At 35.9% G+C, this 23,816-nt stretch overlaps 2 protein-coding genes across 9 annotated transcripts; both read left to right on the forward strand.

Moving 5' to 3' along the window:
- The first annotated feature begins 8,429 nt into the window (after positions 1-8,429).
- On the forward strand, positions 8,430-13,329 carry LOC103933283 (expansin-like B1). Its single transcript, XM_009342953.2, is given in 6 exon segments — positions 8,430-8,509; positions 8,511-8,566; positions 8,683-8,789; positions 8,889-9,070; positions 9,207-9,339; positions 13,082-13,329. Coding segments are annotated over 6 exon segments (756 nt in total). The 3' UTR covers positions 13,280-13,329.
- Positions 13,330-19,439: 6,110 nt separating this feature from the next.
- Positions 19,440-22,008, forward strand: LOC103931603 (transcription factor MAMYB-like). Of its 8 annotated transcripts, XM_048570683.1 has the most exons (3): positions 19,442-19,606; positions 20,614-20,638; positions 20,720-22,008. In XM_048570683.1, exon 3 carries the CDS (start codon positions 20,788-20,790, stop codon positions 21,739-21,741), a length of 954 nt encoding a protein of 317 aa, XP_048426640.1. In that variant the 5' UTR covers positions 19,442-19,606; positions 20,614-20,638; positions 20,720-20,787; the 3' UTR covers positions 21,742-22,008. The 8 variants fall into 8 exon arrangements, with proteins under 8 accessions (XP_048426634.1, XP_048426640.1, XP_048426633.1 ...); XM_048570677.1 differs by lacking the exon at positions 20,614-20,638 and having other exon boundaries at positions 19,440-20,468; positions 20,681-22,008; XM_048570676.1 differs by having other exon boundaries at positions 20,403-22,008.
- The last annotated feature ends 1,808 nt before the right edge of the window (positions 22,009-23,816 follow it).

The raw sequence follows: 23,816 nt of genomic DNA on the forward strand, positions 1-23,816 counted from the left end.
CTTTTTTTGCAGCCAATAAATGAAAGTTCGATTATGTTCATCCTGAAGCCACTTCAAATTTTTTGTTTTTTTGGGGTGCTCCTTAATCAAGGATTTCTTATGCTCCCTGATAGTTTTTTTAATTAGGTAACATTGAGTTGGTCAAAAGGATAGGAAATATTGTCAGTAAATGAAAAAACAATGAGTTAAACTACATAAATGAGTATGAGTGGTTAAACTTGATATAAGGTTCCACTTCAGGTGTGTTATCCAAAACATAGTGATGTGCTTGCTGCCAATGCTTTTTATCCGCCTTCAAAAATTTTCCAACCGATAATGGATAGCCAACATCTTTATGATGTGAACGAATCTTCAATGGAATTCCAATTGGGTCTACCCCTGATAAATACTCGCTACAAACCTCTATAGCTTCTTCTGCAATATAACATTCAACCATACAACCCTCTGGATGATATGTATTTCTCACATAACCCTTTAATATTGTCATGTACCTTTCAAAAGGGTACATCCAACGAAAATAAACTAGTCCACATAAGCGAACTTCCCTAACCAAGTGCACTGTGAGATGGACCATTATATCAAAAAAGGAAGTTGGAAAAATCTTTTCAAGCAAGCACGCAGTAATCACCAACTCACTTTGTATTTCATCTAACCTTAAAACATCCACTGTTTTGCTGCATAAGTGGCTAAAGAATAGACAAAATCTAGTGATAACATATCTTACATGCTTTGGCAATACTGCACGAAGTGCCACAGGAAGTAGTTGCTGCATAAGTATATGACAATCATGAGATTTAAGATTAAACAGTTTTAGCACCTCCATTGACACAAGGTTTCTGAAATTTGAAGAATATCCTGATGGGACCTTGAGTTCGGACAATGCTTTGCAAACTGGATTGGACTAAGTGGTAGTCTAGTCCTGTGTTTGATACAAACTAGGACAAGCTTTAATGAGACTCGTCCCGACTAAACGAGACTAAGCACTTCGCTGAAGGGTCTTAGCAAGACCCCCCAAAATCGGCCGGACTACTAAGCCAACTCCTCCCTGCTTTGTCCTTCCTCGCTTCACCCCTCCTATCTACTTGTCCCTCGCAAGATTCGGAACCTAGGTCTCATATATAAACTATGCCCTACTTCGCCCCTTTCATCTACCATTTCCAAATCCAGATCCTGCAAAATTCGAAGCAAAATAGGTAAAAAATTATGCAATATTTCCACTTTCAAAACCAGATCAAAATCCAAAATTCTAAACAAAAAAGCCAATTTTTATTTTTTTTATTTTTATTTTTATTTTTACAAAAATCATTATGCGTCTGAAATGCACAGCAGTCACTCTAAACACACTGCACTTAGTCCAGACTCCCTGATCGCAGACCTTCGCCATTGACGCTGGAGAAGCAGACCCGTGAATACCCAGATGACTTAGACTCTAATTTGGGTTCTAATTCGCCAATTGTGTCTTAGAAAAATTAGGAAGAAAAGAGGAAGATGAACGGAGAGAAATACGAAGAAAAAGATGGAGATGAAAAGGGAGATGGACGAATAAAATTTTGGAAGAAACAGAGGGAGAGGGATGGAGCAAAATAAGGAAGAAAAGGGGGGATTAGTGGAAAAGAATTGGGAATAGAGATGGGAGGTTTCTAGAACGGAAAAACCAGACAGTAGTAGTAATAAAATATTACTAAATATGTATTAAATAATATAAAATATTAATAAATATGAATTAAATAATACAATATTAGAATTTGTTATTATCCAGCTTTTTAGTCTGACACTGCACCAAACGCTTCACTAAGTTAGTCCAGCTTAATCTAGTCTAAGCCAGTCCAGGTTAGTCCCTAAAGCTAGTCCAGTCCGAGATAGTCCGTTACAACAAACACACCCTTAAGTTCTACTTGCAAAAACACCTTTTCTAGTTTGGGCTATATATGATTATATGAATGAAGCCCATGTGCTCATATATACATATAACTAGCTCCAGGTGAAGCCACTTAGTATTATGGTTTAATGGTGTTTCTTCATTTGTAAGTGAGAGGTCTTATTTTTGATTCTCGCCAAATGTGAATTTGAACCACGTTATTGATAAGCTTATGTTTATATATATTTTACATCAAATTCACTTGTCTTTTCTTAGTTAGTTCCTTATATTTTTTAGCAATTTATTTTGTTTTTGTGTTTTGTAGGATTCGCCAAGCAAAGAAAAGAAAAATAGCACAAGTGGGATTTTAAGTAACAAATTCATCAAAATTGCCTGTTCAGATCAGCTGAATTTGGAAGCATGTTACGGACAACTCAGAATGAATTAGAGAATGAGCCTTATATTCTTGGAAATCTACGGATATCTATTTTCTGGAGCATTTCGCGGATTGTTAATATCATTTTTCTAGAAGAAGTTATGGTCATTTTAACACTGAAAGGTTCACAAGAGGCTGAGCAGTTTGTAACTGACAAGACTGCAATGGAAGCAATAAAACCAATAAATCTAGCAACCAAAACTGACGTAGCCAAGAACAAGCCAGCTGACACCTATTCAAATATCAGAAGAAATGGAATTAAAGATGAGGATTAAGTGGGAGTAATTGGCATAAAGGCTACCTAAAGAGTTACAATTGTTTTACCATTTCCTCTCACTTATTGTCATCACTAAGTGGTTGTTAGTGGGGTGAGTTATGGAGAAGAAACTGGGGCAGCAAGCAAGAACAAAAAAGTTGCAGGTTGCAACGGCAAAGGAAAAAAAATTAAAAAATTAAAAAAAAGAATGGAAAGGTGCAGCTGACAAAAATGGGAGGCAAGAAAGCAAGGCAGCAAGAAGTTGGACGAGGAAGAGGGAAGCAATAGAGGAAGGAGGAAATCTTGGCATTCTCTTCTTTCGGTTTTATCTTCTCAAACTCATGTCTTTCTTTTGGTTTTATATAAGGATTATGTGTAACTAAATCTTTAGGAGTTAGGGGTTGTTTTGAAGCCCCGAAAATGATTGCAAGTTTGTTATGACATTTCGTTTGAATTACTTTTATGAATGGATGAAAATTGGTTCACTACTTGTCTCATTGATGAATTCTTTATGTGTTTTCTATGGATGCATACGTAGTAAGCATATCTAGGATTCTAACATTGTGAATATGTGTGTGTCTGCCCTTGTCCAATGAGGACCTAAATATGTTCTAGAGTAGTACTTGTTAATTGCGATTAACATGTGAACCAATTTCTAAGATAAGTAAGACAACGCTAGTACTTATGATGCTTTGTGATGACTCAAACTCTTTTTCGTTCTTAATGATTTCTACTTGTTAAATCTATGAAAACGCCATTCTAGATTGCATGCTAGGGATTAAGTTAAGTTGAAAACGTCATTCTCTTAACATACTACATAAGAAATAGTAATAGGTTGAGTTCTAACATTGAGCCAACTTGAGCATCTTCATCCATAAATAAAAGGAATTTGAATGAAACATAACATGTTTGCATGATTATTTGGTGGTGGATAGCAATTCCTCTAACTCGTTTTTCTTAATTTGTGAACTACTTAAAATTTGTTTCTGTCCAGTTTTTTGATTTAATTTAAATTGCAAATCAACTCCAAAAATCCCAAAAGTTTGTATGAGTGTAGCTCTGTGTGTCTAGTGTGTTCAAATAAAATTTCATAGACTTTAGATAAGTGTAAGTCAGTATAATAATTATTTTTCGGTGGCTGATCAGTAGGGACAACAACCCAGTTTTGTGACATTTTAAGTAATTAGATAAAACAATCTTCTATGGGAAATACCCTTATTTTCATATGCTACAATTGAAAATTTTTAGTGTTAATAAGGAAAATCAATAGGACATTTGTGTGCTACTTTGTGATGTGCTTTTAATCCTATCAAATTTTTGGCTCGGTGTCGCCAGGGATTGTTATTTCAAATTACTTATTTTTCTATTGTTTTATTTTCTTGTGTAGTTAGTGTTTTTGTTTTTGTTTTTATTTCAGGTACTCTTTGTAGTATATGCATACTCAAAGGTCCAAGAGCATTGACCTAGCTTCCTACGATCTTGAACTTGAACGAACACTTCAAAAGCTTCGAGAAATCAAAGTGGAAATTCAAAGTGCGAAGACCGAGAATGTGTTAAAAGTGAATGGGCATAGACTCAACCCATATTACGAGTCTTTTGCATAGCATGATGTGGATGAACATTTGGTTATGTCCACCCTTGAAGTTGATTGCAAAATTGAAGTTTGGGGGTCATCATTTGATTTTACTGCAAATTGGGGAAGTTTTCAGTCCGAATGCTTTATTTTGTTTCTTACTGTTTTATTTTATTTTTATTTTATGAATTATTGTGTTTTTTGACATTGGGGACAATGTCTAGTTTAGGTTTGGGGGTAAGGATTGAAAAAATGACCAAATTGAAAATTTTCATCCCTTCGACTAAGAACTGGTTTGATTTGTGTCTGTGTTGTTTCTTTTTGTTCTCTTAATTAGTTTTTTTAACTCCAAAAAAACCAAAAACATTTATAAAAAAAATCCGGAAGATTTGAAAATCCAAAAATATTGTCTTGTTTTATTTATTGTTTTGAATTAGATTTTTGTTAGTTTCCCGACCCAATGATATAATTGGAGTGAATTTGAACCACGGTGACCAAGAACTTAGTAAGCATGTGTTGTATGAAATTCCTGATTCTCTTGTTAGTTTTGTACATGTTTAATCATCTTTGAAAAACCAAATGCACATAGCCTTGTTGATGTGAAACTAAAGCATGACTTAAAGCTTCATATGTGAATATAGTGACCATATACAGCCTATGTGAGTTTTTGAGCTTATTGAAAGTGTGTGCATTTTTCACACCCATATTCTTTCATGTGTGATGAACTTACATGACTTACATCTTTAGAACTTGTGTAACGATCTTTCGAAATATTTGTCATTGATTGCATGAACTTGAAAAAGGTTAAAAAAAAAAAAAAAGAAGAAGAAGAAAAAGAAAAATTGTATACAAAGCAAATAAAAAGTGTTTTTTAAGTTTCAGTTTAAGGGTGTGGTTGGAGGTATTAGTAGAGTGGCTGAAGAGCTTGAGTTCTTATAAATCTCAACAAGAGAATTGCTTGCAATGTAGCTTGGAACTTGTGTTTACCTATCCTTTTATTTCTATAACCCTCTCCCTAAGCCTCATTACATCCAAGAAAAGTCGTCTTCATTTAAGTTTTGCAATTATGATTGTAGAGATGTGATCTTTATGCAAACTTATGGTAGATCTTTCACATTTGATTCTTTGACTGAAACACGTTAAAGTAAACATATGTGTGATTATGTCCCGTGAGAAGGTCACTAGGTTGCATGTGGCGTTTAATAAAAAAAAAAAAAAAAAAAACCTTGAAATTGCATTAGCATGGCTATTACACACACTACCACTTCAAGGATGATTAAAAGGTTACTGCTAACATTTGAATAAGGAAGATGAGCTTGGATTAGCTTGTTTGGTGCTAGCTAAGGTTCTTGATGATTTTTTTTTCTTGAATGAAATTCTATGAGGGTCACATAGTGAGGAACTAATGTTTTTCATGTTGCTACTTTTTCATGTTTTCTTTGTTTTGCTCGAGGACTAGCAAAAGCTAAGAGTAGGGGTATTTGATAAGCTCATGTTTATATATATATTTTACATCAAATTCACCTATCTTTTCTTAGTTAGTTCCGTATATTTTTGAGCTATTTACTTTGTTTTTGTGTTTTGTAGGATTTGTCAAGCAAAGAAAAGAAAAATAGCACAAGTGAGATTTTAATTAACAAATTCGTCAAAACTGCCTGCGCATATTAGCTGAGTTTGGAAGCAAGTTGCAGACAACTTAGAATGAATTAGAGAATGAGCCTTATATTCTTGGAAAGTCATGGATGTCTATTTTTTGGAACATTTCGTAATTGTTAATATCATTTTTCTAGAAGAAGTTATGGCCGTTTTAACACTGAAGGGTTCCCATTGAAAGGTTTCCAAGAGGCTGAGCAGTCTGTAACTGACAAGACTGCAATGAAAGCAATGAACCCAATAAATCTAGCAGTTAAAACTGATGCAGCCAAGAACAAGCCAGCTACACTTATTCAAATATCAGAGGAAATGAAATTAAAGATGAGGATTAAGTGGGAGTAATTGGCATAAAGGCTACCTAAAGAGTTACAAATGTTTTACCATTTCCTCTCACTTATTGTCATCACTAAACGGCTGTTAGTGGGGTGAGTTATGGAGAAGAAACTAGGGCAGCAAGCAAGAACAAAATGGTTGTAGGTTGCAGTAGCAAAGGAAAAAAAAATTGGAAAGGTGTAGCTGACGAAAATGGGAGGGAAGAAAGCAAGGCAGCAAGAAATTGGACGAGGAAGAGGGAAGCAATAGAGGAAGGAGGAAATCTTGGCATTTTCTTGTTTCAATTTTATCTTCTCAAACTCATGTCTTTCTTTTGGTTTTATTTAAGGATTATATGTAACTAAATCCTTAGGAATTAGGGTTTGTTTTGAAGCCCCGAATATGATTGTAAGTTTGTTATGACATTTCGTTTGAATTACTTTTATGAATGGATGAAAATTGGTTCGCTACTTGTCTCATTGATGAATTCTTTATGTTTTTTCTATGGATGCATACGTAGTAAGCATATCTAGAATTCTAACGCTATGAATATGTGTGTGCCTGCCCTTGTCGAATGAGGACCTACATATGTTCTAGAGTAGTACTTGTTAATTACGATTAACAAGTGAACCCAATTTCTAGGATAAGTAAGATAATGCTAGTACTTACGATGCCTTGTGATGACTCAAACTCTTTTTGTTCTTAATGATTTCTACTTGTTAAATCTATGAACACGTCATTCTAGATTGCATGTTAGGGACTAAGTTAAGTTGAAAACGCCATTCTCTTAACATACTACATAAGAAAGAGTAATAGGTTGAGTTCTAACATTGAGCCAACTTGAGCATCTTGATCCAGAAATAAAAGGAATTTGAACGAAACATAACATGTTTGCATGATTATTTGGTGGTGGATAGCAATTCTTCTAACTCGTTTTTCTTAATTTGTGAACTACTTAAAAACTGTTTCTGTCCTATTTTTTCGATTTAATTTAAATAGCAAATCAACTCCAAAAATCCCACAAATTTGTGTGAGTGTAGCTCTGTGTGTCTAGTGTGTTATATAAAATTTCCTAGACTTTAGATAAGTGTAAGTCGGTCTAATAATTAATTTTCGATGGCTGGTCAGTAGGGACAGCAGCCCAATTTTTGTGACATTTTAAGTAATTAGATAAAACAATCTTTTGTGGGAAAGACCCTTATTTTCATATGCTACAATTGACAAATTTTAGTGTCAATAAGGAAATTCAATAGGACATTTGTGTGCTACTTTGTGGTGTGCTTTTAATCCTATCAGTTATTGCTAGCTTATTATGAGGCTTAACCCATTCTGCCATCCTTTAGAGTAGATAATACCGTTTGTTCAAAAAAAAAAAAAAAAAAAAAAAAAAAAACACTAGCTTTAGGTAGGAAAATTGAGATGCCAACCATATTACACGTATAAAATTTAATTATCTAGTGCAAAAGCACCTAACTTTCTCTTGTACTTGCAACAGAGTTTCCAACCTAATCTCTTAATTGTGTATTCAAAGGCCTCAATATTTGATTCTGACTAGTCTCTCTGGGTTTAGCAAAGCCATTATCATGGTGTTCAAATAACAGCATGTAGGGCATCAAAATTGCCCCCAACAAGTTGTGATAGATACAAATGTTTTTCATCTTATAAATTAATGCTTATCCACAATGGAGAAATGTTTTACTGCTACTCACATTCCACTACTAATTCAAGTGTTATAATGTGAGCATATAATATAGTTATGATTAATATTCATCGACCTAAGAATGTAATATTAACAAATAAATTATATATGTGTTGTTATAAACTAAGTAAATATGTAGTATCATGTGATGGTATGATTGTTGTACAAAACAAAAGAGCAACCATTTCTAGACGTAAACAAAGAAAATAACATGGCATTACCTCCTAATGGAGAAAATTGAAAAGAGCACTCATTTGGATTTGGTAAGTGTTGCATAATTCACACTTGAATACAGTTTAACTAATGACTTTTTTGTTAATTAATTAATATCAAAGAATTTAACATGGGGAAAAGAAATTATCACAATCACATTTGAAAGGTGAGAAACAAGTAAATAAATCTGTCTAGGAAAGTAGCCGACAAACGACAACAGAACTCCACTGATCATAATTCAATAAAAAAAGAAAAAATCTTGAGCAGAGCAGAATGTCAAAGTTGGTCAAGTCTACCAAATTTGAAGATGGACTTTTGCAGTTTACTATAAATACCAGTAACCATTTGGCTCTAGCTTCATGCAATATTGCAATACCAACTTTGCAATAATATTGATCAATACCAAGCTCTCCTTTCATTATTTTGCTAATGGCTTTCTCTCTTGGGACCCAAGTACTCTCCCTTCTCATTGTTTTGCTTTTATTACAAACTCTGGGCGAGCCTGCAACGTTTCGTTCATTCTCGATTAGCTTATTATCCAAATTCTGAAGCACAAGGAATAGACAGTAAGAGACTTTTAATCAAACAAAAAGAATGAGCAAAATCTTTTATGTTACAGGCATATGCTTACTCGATACATTTTTTTTTTTTTTTTTTTTTTTTTTTTGGTATCGAACTGCAGTTGGTGCATGCGGATTTGGTTCATTTGGAGCAACAATCAATGGCGGGGATGTCTCAGCTGCCTCTGACCTCTATCGCAGTGGCCTCGGATGCGGTGCTTGTTACCAGGTGAGCATGCACGATTCTAAGATATGTGTGTATGTCTGTGCACGTACATGTGTAATGTTTGTGATCATAATTAAGTTTGCTTGCTTGATGGTTCCCTAGGTGAGGTGCACCAACAGTGCCTATTGCTCAGACAAAGGAGTAACTGAAGTTATAACTGACCAAGGCTCGAGTGATCACAGAGAATTCATCTTTAGTAAGCGAGCGTTTGGCCGAATGGCTCAAACTATTGACGCAGCTGCTTCTCTGCTGTCTCTTGGTATCGTTGATATCGAATACAGACGGTAATTAGCAGCCTGAAAGCAACTTTGTGGAACCTGCATGATTTTGTGATAAATTTATTTCTAGTTTTTTTTATTTCTGCTTCTTTTTTCATAACTAGAAATTGATTCAATAATCTCTCCTTTTTCAAACATGCAGTGTATCATGCAGCTATCCAAACAAAAATATTACAATCAAGATCGATGAGAACAGCAACTATCCTCATTATTTGGCTTTTGTAATATGGTACCAGCAAGGGAAGAAAGATATCATAGCTGTCCAGCTGTGTGAGGTATCTCAATTAATATATATTTATATATATATATATGTATGTATGTATATGTATATGTGTGTATGGGTCAGTTAATGTATATGAATCAAACCAGCTTGCTTTGCTCTTCGCAAGCACTGGCTTTTTCTTGAAATAAACTTAAAAAGATTTGATTAAGTAAGGTTCTAAAACATGTTAGGCGTTAGTCGGGCGGTAAGTTAGGGTCTAGCGTCTAGGCGAACTAGGCTAATTTAGATAAATTTATTATATATCTTTAATATTTTGGTGAATTTAATGGTATAAGATAAAACTTTAAATGATTACAAGCCCATAATAATTTACAAAATATTTTTTTAGAGAATTAATTTTTGTTGAATTTAAAGAGAATTAAAGGTGTCAAATATGTGGATATAGAAAGCAAAGTGGCACATTAGGACGGATAAAGATGGGACTCTACACCAATACTTAATGGACTAGGATTCTCTCCCCTCTTTTTTTTCAACCTCTTTTCTCCTCTCCTCTCACATTCTCTATTTTGTCTTTCTCTTTCTATATAAAATTAATATAAGATGTTAATGTGGCTTAACCGTGACCATTCAAATAAGAGGGAAGGAAAATGAAGGGGAAAAAAGATGGAAGAGAATTCTACTCCATAGTAAAGACATTTTCATCCTGACGCCTGATAGGAGCATATTCATGCGACTTAAATGGCTTGTTCTCGTGCATTTACGTTATGTTTCTTTAGTTATTTTAGTACTTTAAGCTATTTTCGTGTGTTTGTAGGTCCAAAGGGCTAAAGGAGCAAAAAGATGCATTTTGGAGACTTTTGGAGCACTTTTGGGCTAAGGATGGATAGCTTATGCTTGGAGCCAAAGTGTTGGACGAAATTGAAGACCTAATTAAAGACCAAAGTGTTGGAACCTTGTTCCCTTTAGTTTTAGGACATTTAAACCTTTCCTAATCCCAATCATGCCATGCATAACACACATCCATTCTAACACATTGCCATGCACATGCACCCTAGATTCTAATCAGCCACTCCACATGCATTTCCAACTTAATCCACATGCATTTATCATCATTCACCCTAGCTTTAATTCACATGCAAACACATTCATTCCAGCCATGCACATTTAATCATTCATTTCCATCAATGCCGTGAGTTCCCATCAGATTTCCAGCATATTCACATGCATTCCATCCTTTAAAACATTGCACATGCACTCATAAATCATTCACACCTTGCAGCCACATGCACTCCCTTTAATTTATTCAACCTAGCTGTCAAAGCACATGCACATTCACCCTAATCATTCACATACACAATCTGCCATCATTCACACACTAAATCTCTCCCAAAGCCGTGTACTTCCCCCTTCATTCCACCCAAGCCACATGCACTCCCATCCATTTCATCATTGCAGCCACATATAGCTTTAATTCACATGCAAACACATGCATTTCCACCCACATGCTCTCCCATTTCAGATTGCATTTCCATTCACACACCAACACATCCCTTTGTGTCGTGCAATAATCATGCAATTCAGCCATTCCACATGCTATTGCAGCCACATGCATTTCCCTTTTCATTTCCAGATTGTCCCCTTGCACATGCAGCCACATATTCATTGCACATGCATTTCTAACCCACATGCATCCTTTAATCATTCAAACATGCAGCCACATTCCCTCCTAGCTGTCATGTTCCCCCCATTTCACCTATAAATAAGCATCCATTACAACCACCTCAATTCATACACTCTTCCATACACATTTCAGTCACAAAGACCAACCAAAACACCTCAATTCATATACATTCTTCCATATTCAGAATGTAGACCATCAAACCACCCTTGCCGTGCCTCTCCCTTACAATCCAAACACCATCCTTCCATTTTCACCACTCCCCAAACCATTCACACCATCAAACTATCCTTAGACCTTGTGCTACAACAAAGAGGAAGATAAGAGGGCCTAAACGTTCATACAATTCAAGTTTGAGTTGTTGGAATGTTTAGGTGTTTCTTTGATTTCAATGTTTAATTTCAATACTCTTTGTCTTGTACGAATAAGGAATGGAAGAGAAGAGGGCCTAAACGTTCATACAATTCAAGTTTGAGTTGTTGGAATGTTTAGGTGTTTCTTTGATTCTCTTTGTTTTGTACGTATAAGGAACTAAACCCCCCTTTAGCTAGGGGATGATTCGAAATATATGTTTATGCTTGCATTTTGATTTGATTACTTCTAATTGCGTTTCATAAGTTGTGGATTCAATTTGTTTAACTGTTTGATTGATAACTTATTTATGTATGTTTATTGAGAGTGCACGCTTAATTTTCACGCATGAATATGACGCTAGAATATAAGTGAGTTTCACCTAATAGTTACGAACTTATATTCACAAGTAGTGGAGGTTGCTTATAAACAATCGCGTTAAACGAATTCTTGGCATAAGTTTCATGCAATCATAGTAACGAATGCCTCGTCAACACTTATAATTTTCATAGAGCGTAATGATTCTTGCTTGTACCTCTTCTATGCATTCATGTTGAGGACTTGTGGGGAATGTTTTGAATTGTCGCATGCATCATCCAATTCAATAACGTTAGGAAGATTTGAAGGTTAATTAGTGCATCACGGTTAACTTGGGGTGTTGAGAATTCATGGTTTATTGAAATGCAATTGGAAATCATTTTATTATGCAAGTGTAACATGTGTGGAGATGAACCCCTTAGCTAGCATTCATCCATACGTTCATCATATTCATCTTTACTATCTGTTTTTACTTACAATCTGTTTTTTTAGTTTAAATTCGTCAAAACCTAAATCCCCCTTTACTTTCTTGTCAAATTAGTTAGAAATCAATTTAGTTTGTGTTTATAAGTGTTGTGATTCAATTTGTTACATAAATTCGTCCAAATTCACCAAAGTGCTCAAAACTGCCCAGAAAGTGATTTTAAGGCAGTTTTGAGTGTTTTGGGTGATGTTTGAGTCTTTTGGTTTGTTTTAGTGTTTTAAAGTTTAGTTTTGCATTCTTTGAGTCTAGTATAGTGTTTCATATTGTTATTTTACGTTTTTGAGTCAAATCCAAGTGGTTAACAATCCCTCCTAATCCCCGGTCTAGAACGATCCCTACTTATACTTATACTACAATTGTCAAAAAGAGGGTTTAATTTGTGTGCGTATAATTTTCGCATCAACGCCCCATCATTTTTTATGAGAAAAATCAACAATATGCTAGGGCTTGACAGCCTATGGCTTTTTACAAAAAGCAAGCAACTTGATGATAGCTGTCCAAACTTGATTGGATAGAAACTAAGAAAAAAAATTAAATTAAAAAAGTATGAGAGTGGTCTTCGTCTCTTCCTCTTCGCCAAATAGAGAACCAGAAACTCAGAAAGGCAAGAACGTAGCTGATCTGCATTCTTGAAAACAGAACAAAACTGAAATTCTTGGACCACCTAGGCCACTCAGTTGCCCGCCTAGGCTGTGTCAGCGACTGCCTAATCCCTGTCCCTATTTTGCTCCCAATTATGAGTTAATCTTGCCGGCCACCACTCAAATGCCTAGGTCGATTTTTAGAATACTGGATAGACCAAATAAAATCATTTGTTTGTAATTAATTATCTGTTATTGCTAACAAAACTCTTGTTCATAATTATCAACCCAGCTTAATTACTAGTTTTTATTCGTTCTTATTAATTATATCACCAACATCATTACATGTATATTAACTTGTAGTATTTAAAAATTGGTGTAGACAAAAAACTTTGTATGCAAAGTATGGGACAGGAGTTATGGAGCAATTTGGACAACAACTTCACCACCAAGTGGAGCGTTGCAAATAAGAATGTTATTGAGTGATGACGACTACGAGACTTGGGTTGTTCCTCAGAACAACATACCAGAAGACTGGAAAGTTGGAAAAACATACGACTCTGGAGTTCAAGTTAACTGATCTGATCAGATCAGATTTCATTAATCCTGTTTAATTATCAATTTTTATTAGTTTCGCATACATATGCAAGTATGCAATAGAATAAGACCTTTTCTTATTGTCTGTTTTGTTTTGCAAATTGGAAGAATGAATGTATATGCATGCTTCCAAGAATAAGAGAATTAGTTACCAGAATTCCTTATTCTAATCATCATCACCGTATATATTAATTTTTATTAGTCTATTTATTTCATCACAATTACAAGTTTTAATGATTTATGACTCGTCCGACCTTCTTTTTTCTTCGTACAATCCTTGTTGATCAAAACATTCCAAGTTTCATATATACGGAGGACTTTATTTCCAACCTTTTCGTTTCACATGGTGAGGTTTAAAGACAATGAAATAAGTGACACTTTGGATGCGGTCTCTAGCTATCAATATTTTTTTACTGAAACCTTGTTAGTTTTTAGTTTTTTATCGAAGTCCCTAACATTAATGTAATAATGTAAGTTCCTATATTTTTTAAATTAAAAATTAAAACTTGTAATTTGTAATTGTTTATATTAATGAGATTTTAAATAAAACCCATAATTTGTGGATTAAAAATAATAAAATATAAATTATACTCTATTATATTGTGTGTGTATACACACACACACACACACACACACACACACATATATATATATGGGTACATTCACCAAAATTAACAAAAAAAGTTATTGTACGGTACATTCTTCAAAACCATATAAATAAAAGATATCAAGCTTAATAACATTAGTAAATTTCTTCGATTGAACTTGACATGGATACATTCTCAAATCAATGAAAAAGAATGTACCCATATGAGTTTAAAAATGGATTAAAAAAATTGAATGGATTATATATTAAAAAAATGGTATATTTTACATATAACAAATTGGTATATTTAAGAGTGGGTACATTTAAGATTAAAAAAAAGTGAAAAATTATATGAATGGGTACATTTAAGATTAAAAAATTGAGAATCCTTTTAATAATAATAATAATAATAATAGTAATAAATAAATAAATAAACTAGTAGGTACAAACTTTGACACACCCCGATCGAGATCAGGGCATGCTGGGCGTCACATGGAAGTGACGTAACCATGTGCACAGTGTGGAAACTAATAAAATAAAATATAAATAGTACGAATAAATAAAAACTAGCTTTACACAAAGTAATATCGAACGAGTGCAAGCGTAAGTGTGAACACTAAGTTCAGAGCATGAAAGCCTAATGCAGTCCGGGAGAAAACGACACAACAAAAGCACACCCGAAGGTGGTCCTACACTGGTGATCGTCTATCAGATATGCCGGGGAAATCCTAAGGGAAACCACCAAACGTGCTAGCCAACTAGAACCTGGAGGGGCGCAAAACAAAAGCGTGGGAAAAAACAAAGCTTTTCAAAACCATTTCATAAATAAGTTCTAACCCTTCGCCGTAAAACCTGTATACTTCCCAGAAAATAGAATATAGATACATATATATAAGTCATGCTCAAAAATATGCTATGCCAAAATCTCGAAGTAAAATGCAAGTGCTCAGGTACTATCACATCAATGTCATATAATCTGTCAGCCAGAGTCACCTAACGTGACCTGTACGGCTGAATCTAGAGCTCAAATCTCACTCTCACTAACTACACCTGCACACGAGTCGGAACCACCTAAAGTGGTTTGTACGACAAGCCTGGGTGTAATATAAGTATGCTCAAGTGCTACGATCACGTGAAGGCTGGGCGAATAATCGCGGGTCACCTACGAGTTGGAACCACCTAAAATGGTCTGTACGACAGGACTGTGCACCTAACTTGGATCCAAGATGAGTGTGTGGTGCAGGAGGTGAACATCACGTGAAGGACTGCGCCCAACTCTGGGCGGGAGCACTGACACCGGGGGTGCAGGTTATGAGCTCTCTATACATCTCAAATCACTACTGAAAGTAAACATACATCATACTCACCTAGCACCTACCTGTGCGTCCGCAGCACCAAACATACATATATCTATATGCAACTAACAATGCATAAACAAACGACAATATAATGCATGGCATATAAACGAATAAATGTTTCAAATCAATTTCTGGGAAAAACATAAGTATATAGGTATATATGGAAAACCAAAAGCCCACTCACTAGTATGTGGAAGGGTCGTAACCCCCTTGCCTCGAGTGACCGCGCTCGTCCTCGGGATAGGTATCACCTATATGCGAAACAACTATAAAAACGTTAATTTTAAAGTACATAACCAACCTTATGAAATAACTTCTCATACAATGCTCAAATGGGGTGTATGAATACACCAACATGATCTACTCAACCTCAGGAACATCCCCATATTTTTAGAAAAAATTTTCACCGTCGCACGCGCCCCCACGCGCTGGCCAAGGCACGGCCACACGCGCCAGCCACGCGCAGGCACGTGCCTGGCACACTGACGGCGTTAGTTAACGCCGTCAAGAATATTCCGTTAACTTTAACAGATTCCGTCAACAGCGTTAGGAATATTCCGTCCAAACTGACGGAATATTCCGTTGTCTTCTCCGGCGAGGCTCCGGCAACGGAAAATCGAGAAAAAATTCAAATCGTCCTATCTTCTTCGTTTTTCAACCAAATTTCACAAAATTGGTACCAAAATGAAGCTTACAACGAGAGGAACAAAATCATACCACTTTCAAGTGCTAAAATCCACGAAATCTCGCCGGGAAAACACCACCAACTCTAGCCAACCTCGAAACTCACGATCCCGACGTCCAAAACCTTCAAACGAACCACCCCGAGCCTCCTAAGGACCTCACCAAGCTTCCTACAAGCTTGAAATTCTCAAAAACATAAGAATTTACGTGTGCATGAGCAGTGCCAAAAATCGGGTATCTCAAGTTCGACGTGAAAATGAAGGTATTCTTACCTGAAATGGGTATGGTTGCACTTCTACGGACCTCACGAGCATGGATATGTACTTTGTTTCTTCGATCTGTGAAGATTTGGGTGGTTTCTAGGTATGTCCGTACAAATGGAGGGGAAAATGGCACGGGACAGGTGCAGGGACAGGGAAAGGGTGAAGGGAATGTGTGGGGGAAAATGTGTGGTGCAAAACCAACCACACCAAGCTCAAAACAACCACACAACGTAAAAATCACACTAGGGGCAAGATCGTCTTTTCACGTGTACGTTTTAAAATTTTCGGAACGGGCTGTCACAAGCTTAATCTAATTTTATTATTTATTATTTTGGAAATGTTTGAATTGAAAATTAATTAGGAGTTTAATAAAGGTGTGAGTATTAAACCCTAAATTAATTACTAATTTTTATATTAAAAAATTATGTAATAAACATGTTACTTCATTATCACATTAATGCTAGGGACTTGAATCAAAATTTGAAAACTAATAAGGTCTCAGTAGTCAATGAACATTAGAAACTAGGGACCGAATACTCATTTTTCCATGAAATAAAGACTTATAGTTCAGTTAAAGACGTGTGTAAGTTCTTATCTACATGTACTTATTTTATTGGCACGACATGCCACATGACGGTGTACCCATCACTTGTAAACCACATATCATTATATAAGTGAAGGGTAGTTTAATTTTTCAAATGTACCACCACTTGTATAGTGACATATGATGTACCATGTACCACCTCATATTCTAGACACATTGAGAAATCTTTCGATATGATGCCTGCTAACAAGAATCTTGACCACAAGTTAGGAGAAGATGGAGAGTGTAGGACTAAATAGACGTTTGATAACTATTTTTTTTCTTCAAGTTTTTGGTTTTAACATTCTGTTTACTTTTCTTTAAAATTAAAATTAAAAACCAGTTTGACAACTATTTTCAATTATAAAAAACACTACAAAACTGAAAATTAAAAATCCAAACCCACTTTTTTGAGTTTTCAAATTTTGGTCAGAAACTAAATAATGAAATAATTATCAAATGGCCTCTAAGAAACTCTATACAGTCTAAACTAGAATGTTGGTTATTTGATTGATTTGTAAAATCTAAATTTTCGAAATTCTATGTAACATCCCATATCGCCTAGGGGAGTGGATCATGTAAGCCTTATATGTATATTCCTATCTCTACCTAGTACGAGGCATTTTGGGAGTTCACTGGCTTCGGGTTCTATCAGAACTCTGAAGTTAAGTGAGTTCATGCGAGAGCAATCTCAGGATGGGTGACCCACTAGGAAGTTCTCGTGTGAGTTCCTAGAAACAAAACCGTGAGTGTGTGATCGGGGCCCAAAACGGATAATATCATGCTATAGTGGAGTCGAACCCAAGATGTGATGGAAGCCCGAACCGGAATGTGACATTCTAACTACCTATTAATTGGATACAAAAAAATAAAAAAAATGAAAAAGATGAACGAACAAAATGAAATAAAAATGTTACAAAAAATCTAAAAGAAGTTAAAATTAAAGAGATAGTTTAAGCATACATTGACCGTCAATTTATAAAAAGATTAAAAGAGTAAGGTATCAAATATTGAAAATGGCAGTTCATGAGTTCTTGAAATGTAGGTTAAGTTTATATCACATCAATACTTAACATCTAATTAGATGGTTGAATTGACAAAGAGCTTAAATTGGTACAATTCAGAAAATTGAAGTCTCATGCTTCATTTTTCAAATGACTCTCAAGCCTTGTGGTGTAATATGCTATTAACTGAAACCATTTTTTATTCAAAGTTGTAATCTTTTTTTGTTTTAGGGGTAATTTTGTCCAATTACCTTTGGGCCTTTTTGCGAAACTAAAAGTGAATATTAATAATATGGACCCTGCGCCCTATTTCATCACATAAAACTCAATAAGAATCTAATACCCTCCATAAATAACAGCTTACAGCGTTCACATGACCCATCCTTAACAGAGAAACTTGCACTGATAAGGCAATTTTGATTTCCTCAAAAGAAACTTAACTAAATAAGTAAAGGTCAAATTGGATAAATGATCCATGTGGCCATAAGATATTTGAAAGATAGCCCCTGTGATATAAAAAAACTCGGATTTAAACCCCTATGGTGTACTCCGTTAGCAAATTTAGTTCAAAAGTGATTTTTCCGTTAACTATCTACTAATACATCCGTAATATTGTACTTTGACGTGTGCACCTTCTTCTTCCTCGTCTTTATAATGTCCACTGTATAAGAACAAGGTCTGTAATTTGTACTTTCACAACACCATGTCCGAGAAGTATGGATAAGAAGAAGGTCCGTAATTTGTATTTGTACAACACCATGTCTGGTTCAAATTCAATCAGCATAAACTTGCCAACACAAATGTCATGTTAATTTGTTTCAAATTATCTTGTCAATTGTTGTATCGCAATCACAAACAAATTAAGAGGTCCCTGATTCCAACTCCGGTATCTACCATTACAAAAGTAGAACACAAAATCGAACCGAACGAAAATCATCATAACAGCTTTCGAATAAATTCGATTTCTTCAAAACAAATCAAAGCTTCCTCCTAGAAACGTGATTTCTTTTCAATTCTCCACAACTTCTTTAAAAAATTAAAGCAACAGGCACAAAGAAAATAGGCAAAACCAATATTGCATTCAATTTGGAGTGAAATTCAGCAATTTTACCATGGTCAAGCGTTGTAGGAAAGTCGGTCAAGCAGTCCGGCATCACCGAAATCTCAGTGAAGAAACCGAGAACCTCATCCATTATTCCCCGCACGTGACCATCGCCATCATCAACAACTTCACCTTCTTCTACAGGTTTGTTCTGAAGCAGCAGAGAGCCCGAAGGGAACTTGGAGATCTCAATGACGGCTTTCTTGCTGTTCGTAGAAAGCAACAAGAGGACAGTCTTGAAGCTTCTTGCCGATCTCAATGATGGCTTTCTCAGAACTGGTTTTGTGAAAATTCAAATTACAGAGAGAGCAGAGAGACGAGGAAGAGTGCCCATGTCAAAATACAATTTTACACGTATATTAACATATATTAACAGATAATTGATAAAAAAAAAATCAGTTTTAGACTAAATTTACAATTTTACACATATATTAACATATATTAACAGATAATTAATAAAAAAATCAGTTTTGGACTAAATTTGCTAACGGAGTACACCATATAATTATTTATCCGATTTGGCCATAATAAATTAAAGAAAAACGGGAACGACGTCGCGTGGTTGGTTTATTTTGGTCTCCGGATCTACAAAATCAGACGTCTCTGAAATCTCAATCTTGTCGGTTCCGTTCACAGACTGAGTCCAACTGGATCTACTCCAGGCTGAGGTTCCAGCCGCATCTCTCCTTCTCCCATTTTTGGGTGTTTCTGGTAACTTCTCCAGGCTGAGGTTCCGTTCCCTAAACTTATTCACCTCTCTATTTCCATTTTCTCTGATTCTTCTGCTGCTAATCTAATTGATGAACGATTACAATTTGAATTTTCAATTTATTTATTTATTTAGAGTATTAAATTGTGGAACTGTTGTATTTGCTCATCTCATCTTATTATCAACCCTCTCCCAGTAATTCTGCAGTATATAAACGTTTGTGTTTATTTTCGGTGAAAGGACTTGTAGAATCAATGCCCTTTTTCCTACTGAACAAAGAAAACAAATTTGATTAGTTTGCATGTATGTAGTAAATTTACATGGATGCATTGTATCATTGTGTGTATTCGTTTTGAGTTCCCTTGTGTATTGTTCTTGTATATAGTATATGTGAAAAACGAGATTGAAATACTACGCAAAGGTCTCAGGTGTTACAAATTAACATTATACTCACAAAGTTTTTCTTTTTGTAACATTCGACATTTTTGTTTGGAAGTGCCTTTAAAATGACTGAAAACGTTTTTGATGAAAGCACTAGTTACTTAAGGAGCTTTTTCAAGATTCACTTGCATTTTTACTAGTTTTAACATGATTTTAAGTTTATAGAGTAACGAGTGAATTGAGTTCCAATTTGGACCATGCAGCTTGATTGTTTATCATTCAATTCTCTATCCCTTCGATGTGCCCAAAAGTTACTTAGTGGATTCGGAGTGTAATGATAATTGATCATTTAATTGTTTTCCGAGTTTATTTAATTTCTAACTTCCAAAATGTTTGATCAATATGAGTTTGAAGTTGGCGTGTTACCATTCACTAGGAAAAGTGAAAACAGTGAGCAGGCTATCAAATTTCATTTAAGGAGAAGAATGGGAGATGTTCACAGGTTCAATTTGATTGGCTTAACGCTTTAGCGAGTGAAAGTCTTTAGTTTGTTAAGTTTTCTTTCTGTTTACTTTTTTGAATTATGTGGTGAGTGTCTAGCTATTTACCATGGTTTCTGTTAACAGATTATGGTGCTCATTTTTCAGATTTCTTTGTTCTTTACATCTACAGGCTGGATAGTATTGATACATACCTTCCTATTTTACCTTTCAGCGATGCTTCCTAAGCAAAGCCTTCACGTTTGACCTTCAGAAGAACCACAAGGACTAGTAGCATATATATAAAGCTGTGTCTAAAGCTTTTAGCTCTAAGATCCAAAAATGGAATTTTTGGATGAGGACGCAAGGCCAAGGTTCCTTTTCCAATCCAAAGCAGTAGCTTCTTCTGCTGCAAACCCACAACCCTATTACAATAATCTCAGCAAACCATTCTTTTTTTTAACCGTCTTGATCTCATTTCTGTTACTGGGTCTTGCCTTCTTCTTCCCCCAAAATGAACCCTACCAATCTCTACTCATTTGGGCCGCTCTCTCCCTCCTCATCAGCCGATTCGCTCCTGCACCCGTCACTGGTGGTGACATACGGGTTGGTCACGGCCCAGTCATGGACTTTCCAGAAATTGCAACCCATGTAGAGGACGAATCGAAGAAGAGGATGTCTCAAAAGAGATCAAAACTGCGTCGGTTTGATGAATTGGGGACAGATTCGATGCCGGTGGCCGAAACTGTTGGTGGGTCTTTGAGAGAAGAGAAAAAGTGTGAGGCTTCCGAAGGTAATGGTAATGGGTCAGTGGTTTTTGGTGAAGAGATGGAGTGGGTTGAGGAGGATGCTGAGTTTTTAAAGAAACTGCTGTTGAAGCACCCGGTGGGGAAGCTGAGACGGTGGGAGGTTATTGCCGAGTCATTTCAAGGAAGGCATAAGGTGGAGAGTGTGATCAAGAAGGCCAAAGAATTGGGAGAGAAGAAAGTGAGTGATTCAGATTCATATGCAGAGTTCTTGAAGAAGCGTAAGCCCAATGACAAGAAATTTGAAAGTGGGAATCTAGAGATGGGTGATGAGTTGATGGCGGAAAATGGTGAAGTGAAGAAAGAGAGTTGGGCTTCTACTGAAGACATTGCATTGTTCAATGCCCTGAAGGCATTTCCAAAGGAAGTGTCAATGAGGTGGGAGAAGATTGCAGCTGCTGTGCCCGGGAAGTCGAAGGCTGCTTGTATGAAGAGAGTTGCTGAGTTGAAGAAGGGTTTTCGGAGCGCCAAGGCTGCTAGCGAAGAGTAGATGAAGATTGACTGATCAATTTTGAACCGGATATGCATTTTGCATTGAGGAGATAATTTTGATGATTAATGTTTGTTTCTTTGATTTTGTAAATTAAAATTGAGAATTGTTGCCTATGGTTGATTCATAGGCAATTTCATATCATAGTTCCATTGGAGTTTGGTGATTGTCAGCCATTACAAACATGAATGCTGTAACTCATACTTCCATCTGGTTTCATCCAATATCATTTGTATAAACTCCATGGGATGACATAGATTTTACAAATAAAATATATCGATGGTATATTTGCAGAATAAAATCTAAAAGATCGGTATTAGGCATGGGGATCCCCTCTCGCCTTACATTTTCATCATTTGTATGGAACCATTAATTAGGTATCTTAATGTGATGGTTAATAGTACTAAATCCCATGTTGGTTTCTTATCGTCTCCCCGGGCCTTAGGGTCTCTAATTTAGTTTTTGTTGACGATTGTTTGCTTTTTGCTAAGGCTACCCCAAGGGAGCACGAAATATTCTCTCTATTTTGAACCCTTTTGCTAAGGCGGTTGGGCAAAATATTAATTTCCATAGGTCATCCATTTGTTGTTCAAATATTACTAACTCACAAATCAGAAATAATATTGTTAATATTTTACAAATCCAACACAAAACAACTATTGCTAGGTACCTTGGTATTTATAACATTTGTATTTGGGAAAGATCAAGTTAATGGGAATGAGCTGTTAAAAGGGATTAAGCAAAAGCTAGCAGGTTGGAAGGCAAACACCCTTTTTAAGGCGGGTAGACTTACCCTTATTAACTCAAATCTTACAGGTATGCCTAACCATGTTATGTCTTGTTTTAAATGCCCGGATAAAATTTTGAATAGGCTAAATATGGAGTGCAGGGATTTCTTTTGGGGTAGGGATAGGAAGATTTTTCCTGTTGCTTGGGATAGGGTGTGTACAACACACTCCCAAGAAATTCAGTGGCCTTAGAGTTAGGCGTCTGGATCAGTTTAATAATGCTTGTCTAGCTAAGTTGGGTTGGAAGGTTCTAACGGATGAGAATAATTTGTGGGTGACATTGGTCAAGAGTAAGTACCTTTGAGATGAGTATTTTTTGGGTAATAAAGTTCGACAAAATTATTCTCTAGCTTGGAAGAGCATTTTAAAGAGTAGGATGTCATTTTTAAGGGAATTAGGTGGAGAGTGGGTAATGACTAGGACATATTATATCTTCCATCGCTTGCCTGATATTGATTCTCAAAATATTGATTGGCGAATCAAAGCAGCCGCTCTCTTTCTCTCTCTCGAATTGAACTCTTGAATTTTAGTCTCGAACTTCAACTTCAACCAACCACGAGTCCACAACCACCCTCTCCAGTCTCCCTCCACTACACTACTGTGACGACCCGTTCCAAATTATTATATATATTGTCTCCCCTAGTGTGTAAAGCGACAATATTAGCCTCGTTGGCTTAGTGACGTGGATGTACATATGTAGTTTTAAATTATTTCCTCGCCGTCGTAGTTAAATCGTACTCGACGTCACGTGAGTTAGGGCCGAATTGGATTCGTAACGAAAAAGTTACGATTAATTGAATACGTAAACAAGTCCAATTATATCAGCTTCTATTATCTCTAAACCAATCAGATTTTGGGCCTTTATCTTTCTTTGGGCCAATTGGAACTCTATCTCTCTCTCTCACGGCAACCCAATCAGAAAAGATTATTTTCTGATTCTGGCCTATTACACACACCCACACACACACATACATGTACACTCTCTCTTTCTCTCTCCTTCTCGACTCTTCTCCTCTCTTTTTTTCCTTCTGCACCCAAGACACCCCACGCACACAAACCACACCAAAATAGCACGGATCGAACCTACAAAGACTACCATCACACTCCTCACAAACTCACAAACCTAGCCATACCCTTAGGTTTCAGTTTGGTGAATTTTGACCATCGACTCATACCAAGTTGCTCCAACGAGATCCAGGAGTGGTTTCGATGTTTTAAGGCTTGGAAAGGTATCCACCCAACTTCCCTAACACTTTGGAATAGTTTTGGAGTGAAGCAAATGTTGGT

This window comes from the organism of the source record quoted next, unplaced genomic scaffold (genome assembly GCF_019419815.1).
Source record: "Pyrus x bretschneideri cultivar Hongxiangsu unplaced genomic scaffold, Pyrus_bretschneideri_v1 Contig54, whole genome shotgun sequence".
NCBI lineage: Eukaryota > Viridiplantae > Streptophyta > Magnoliopsida > Rosales > Rosaceae > Pyrus > Pyrus x bretschneideri.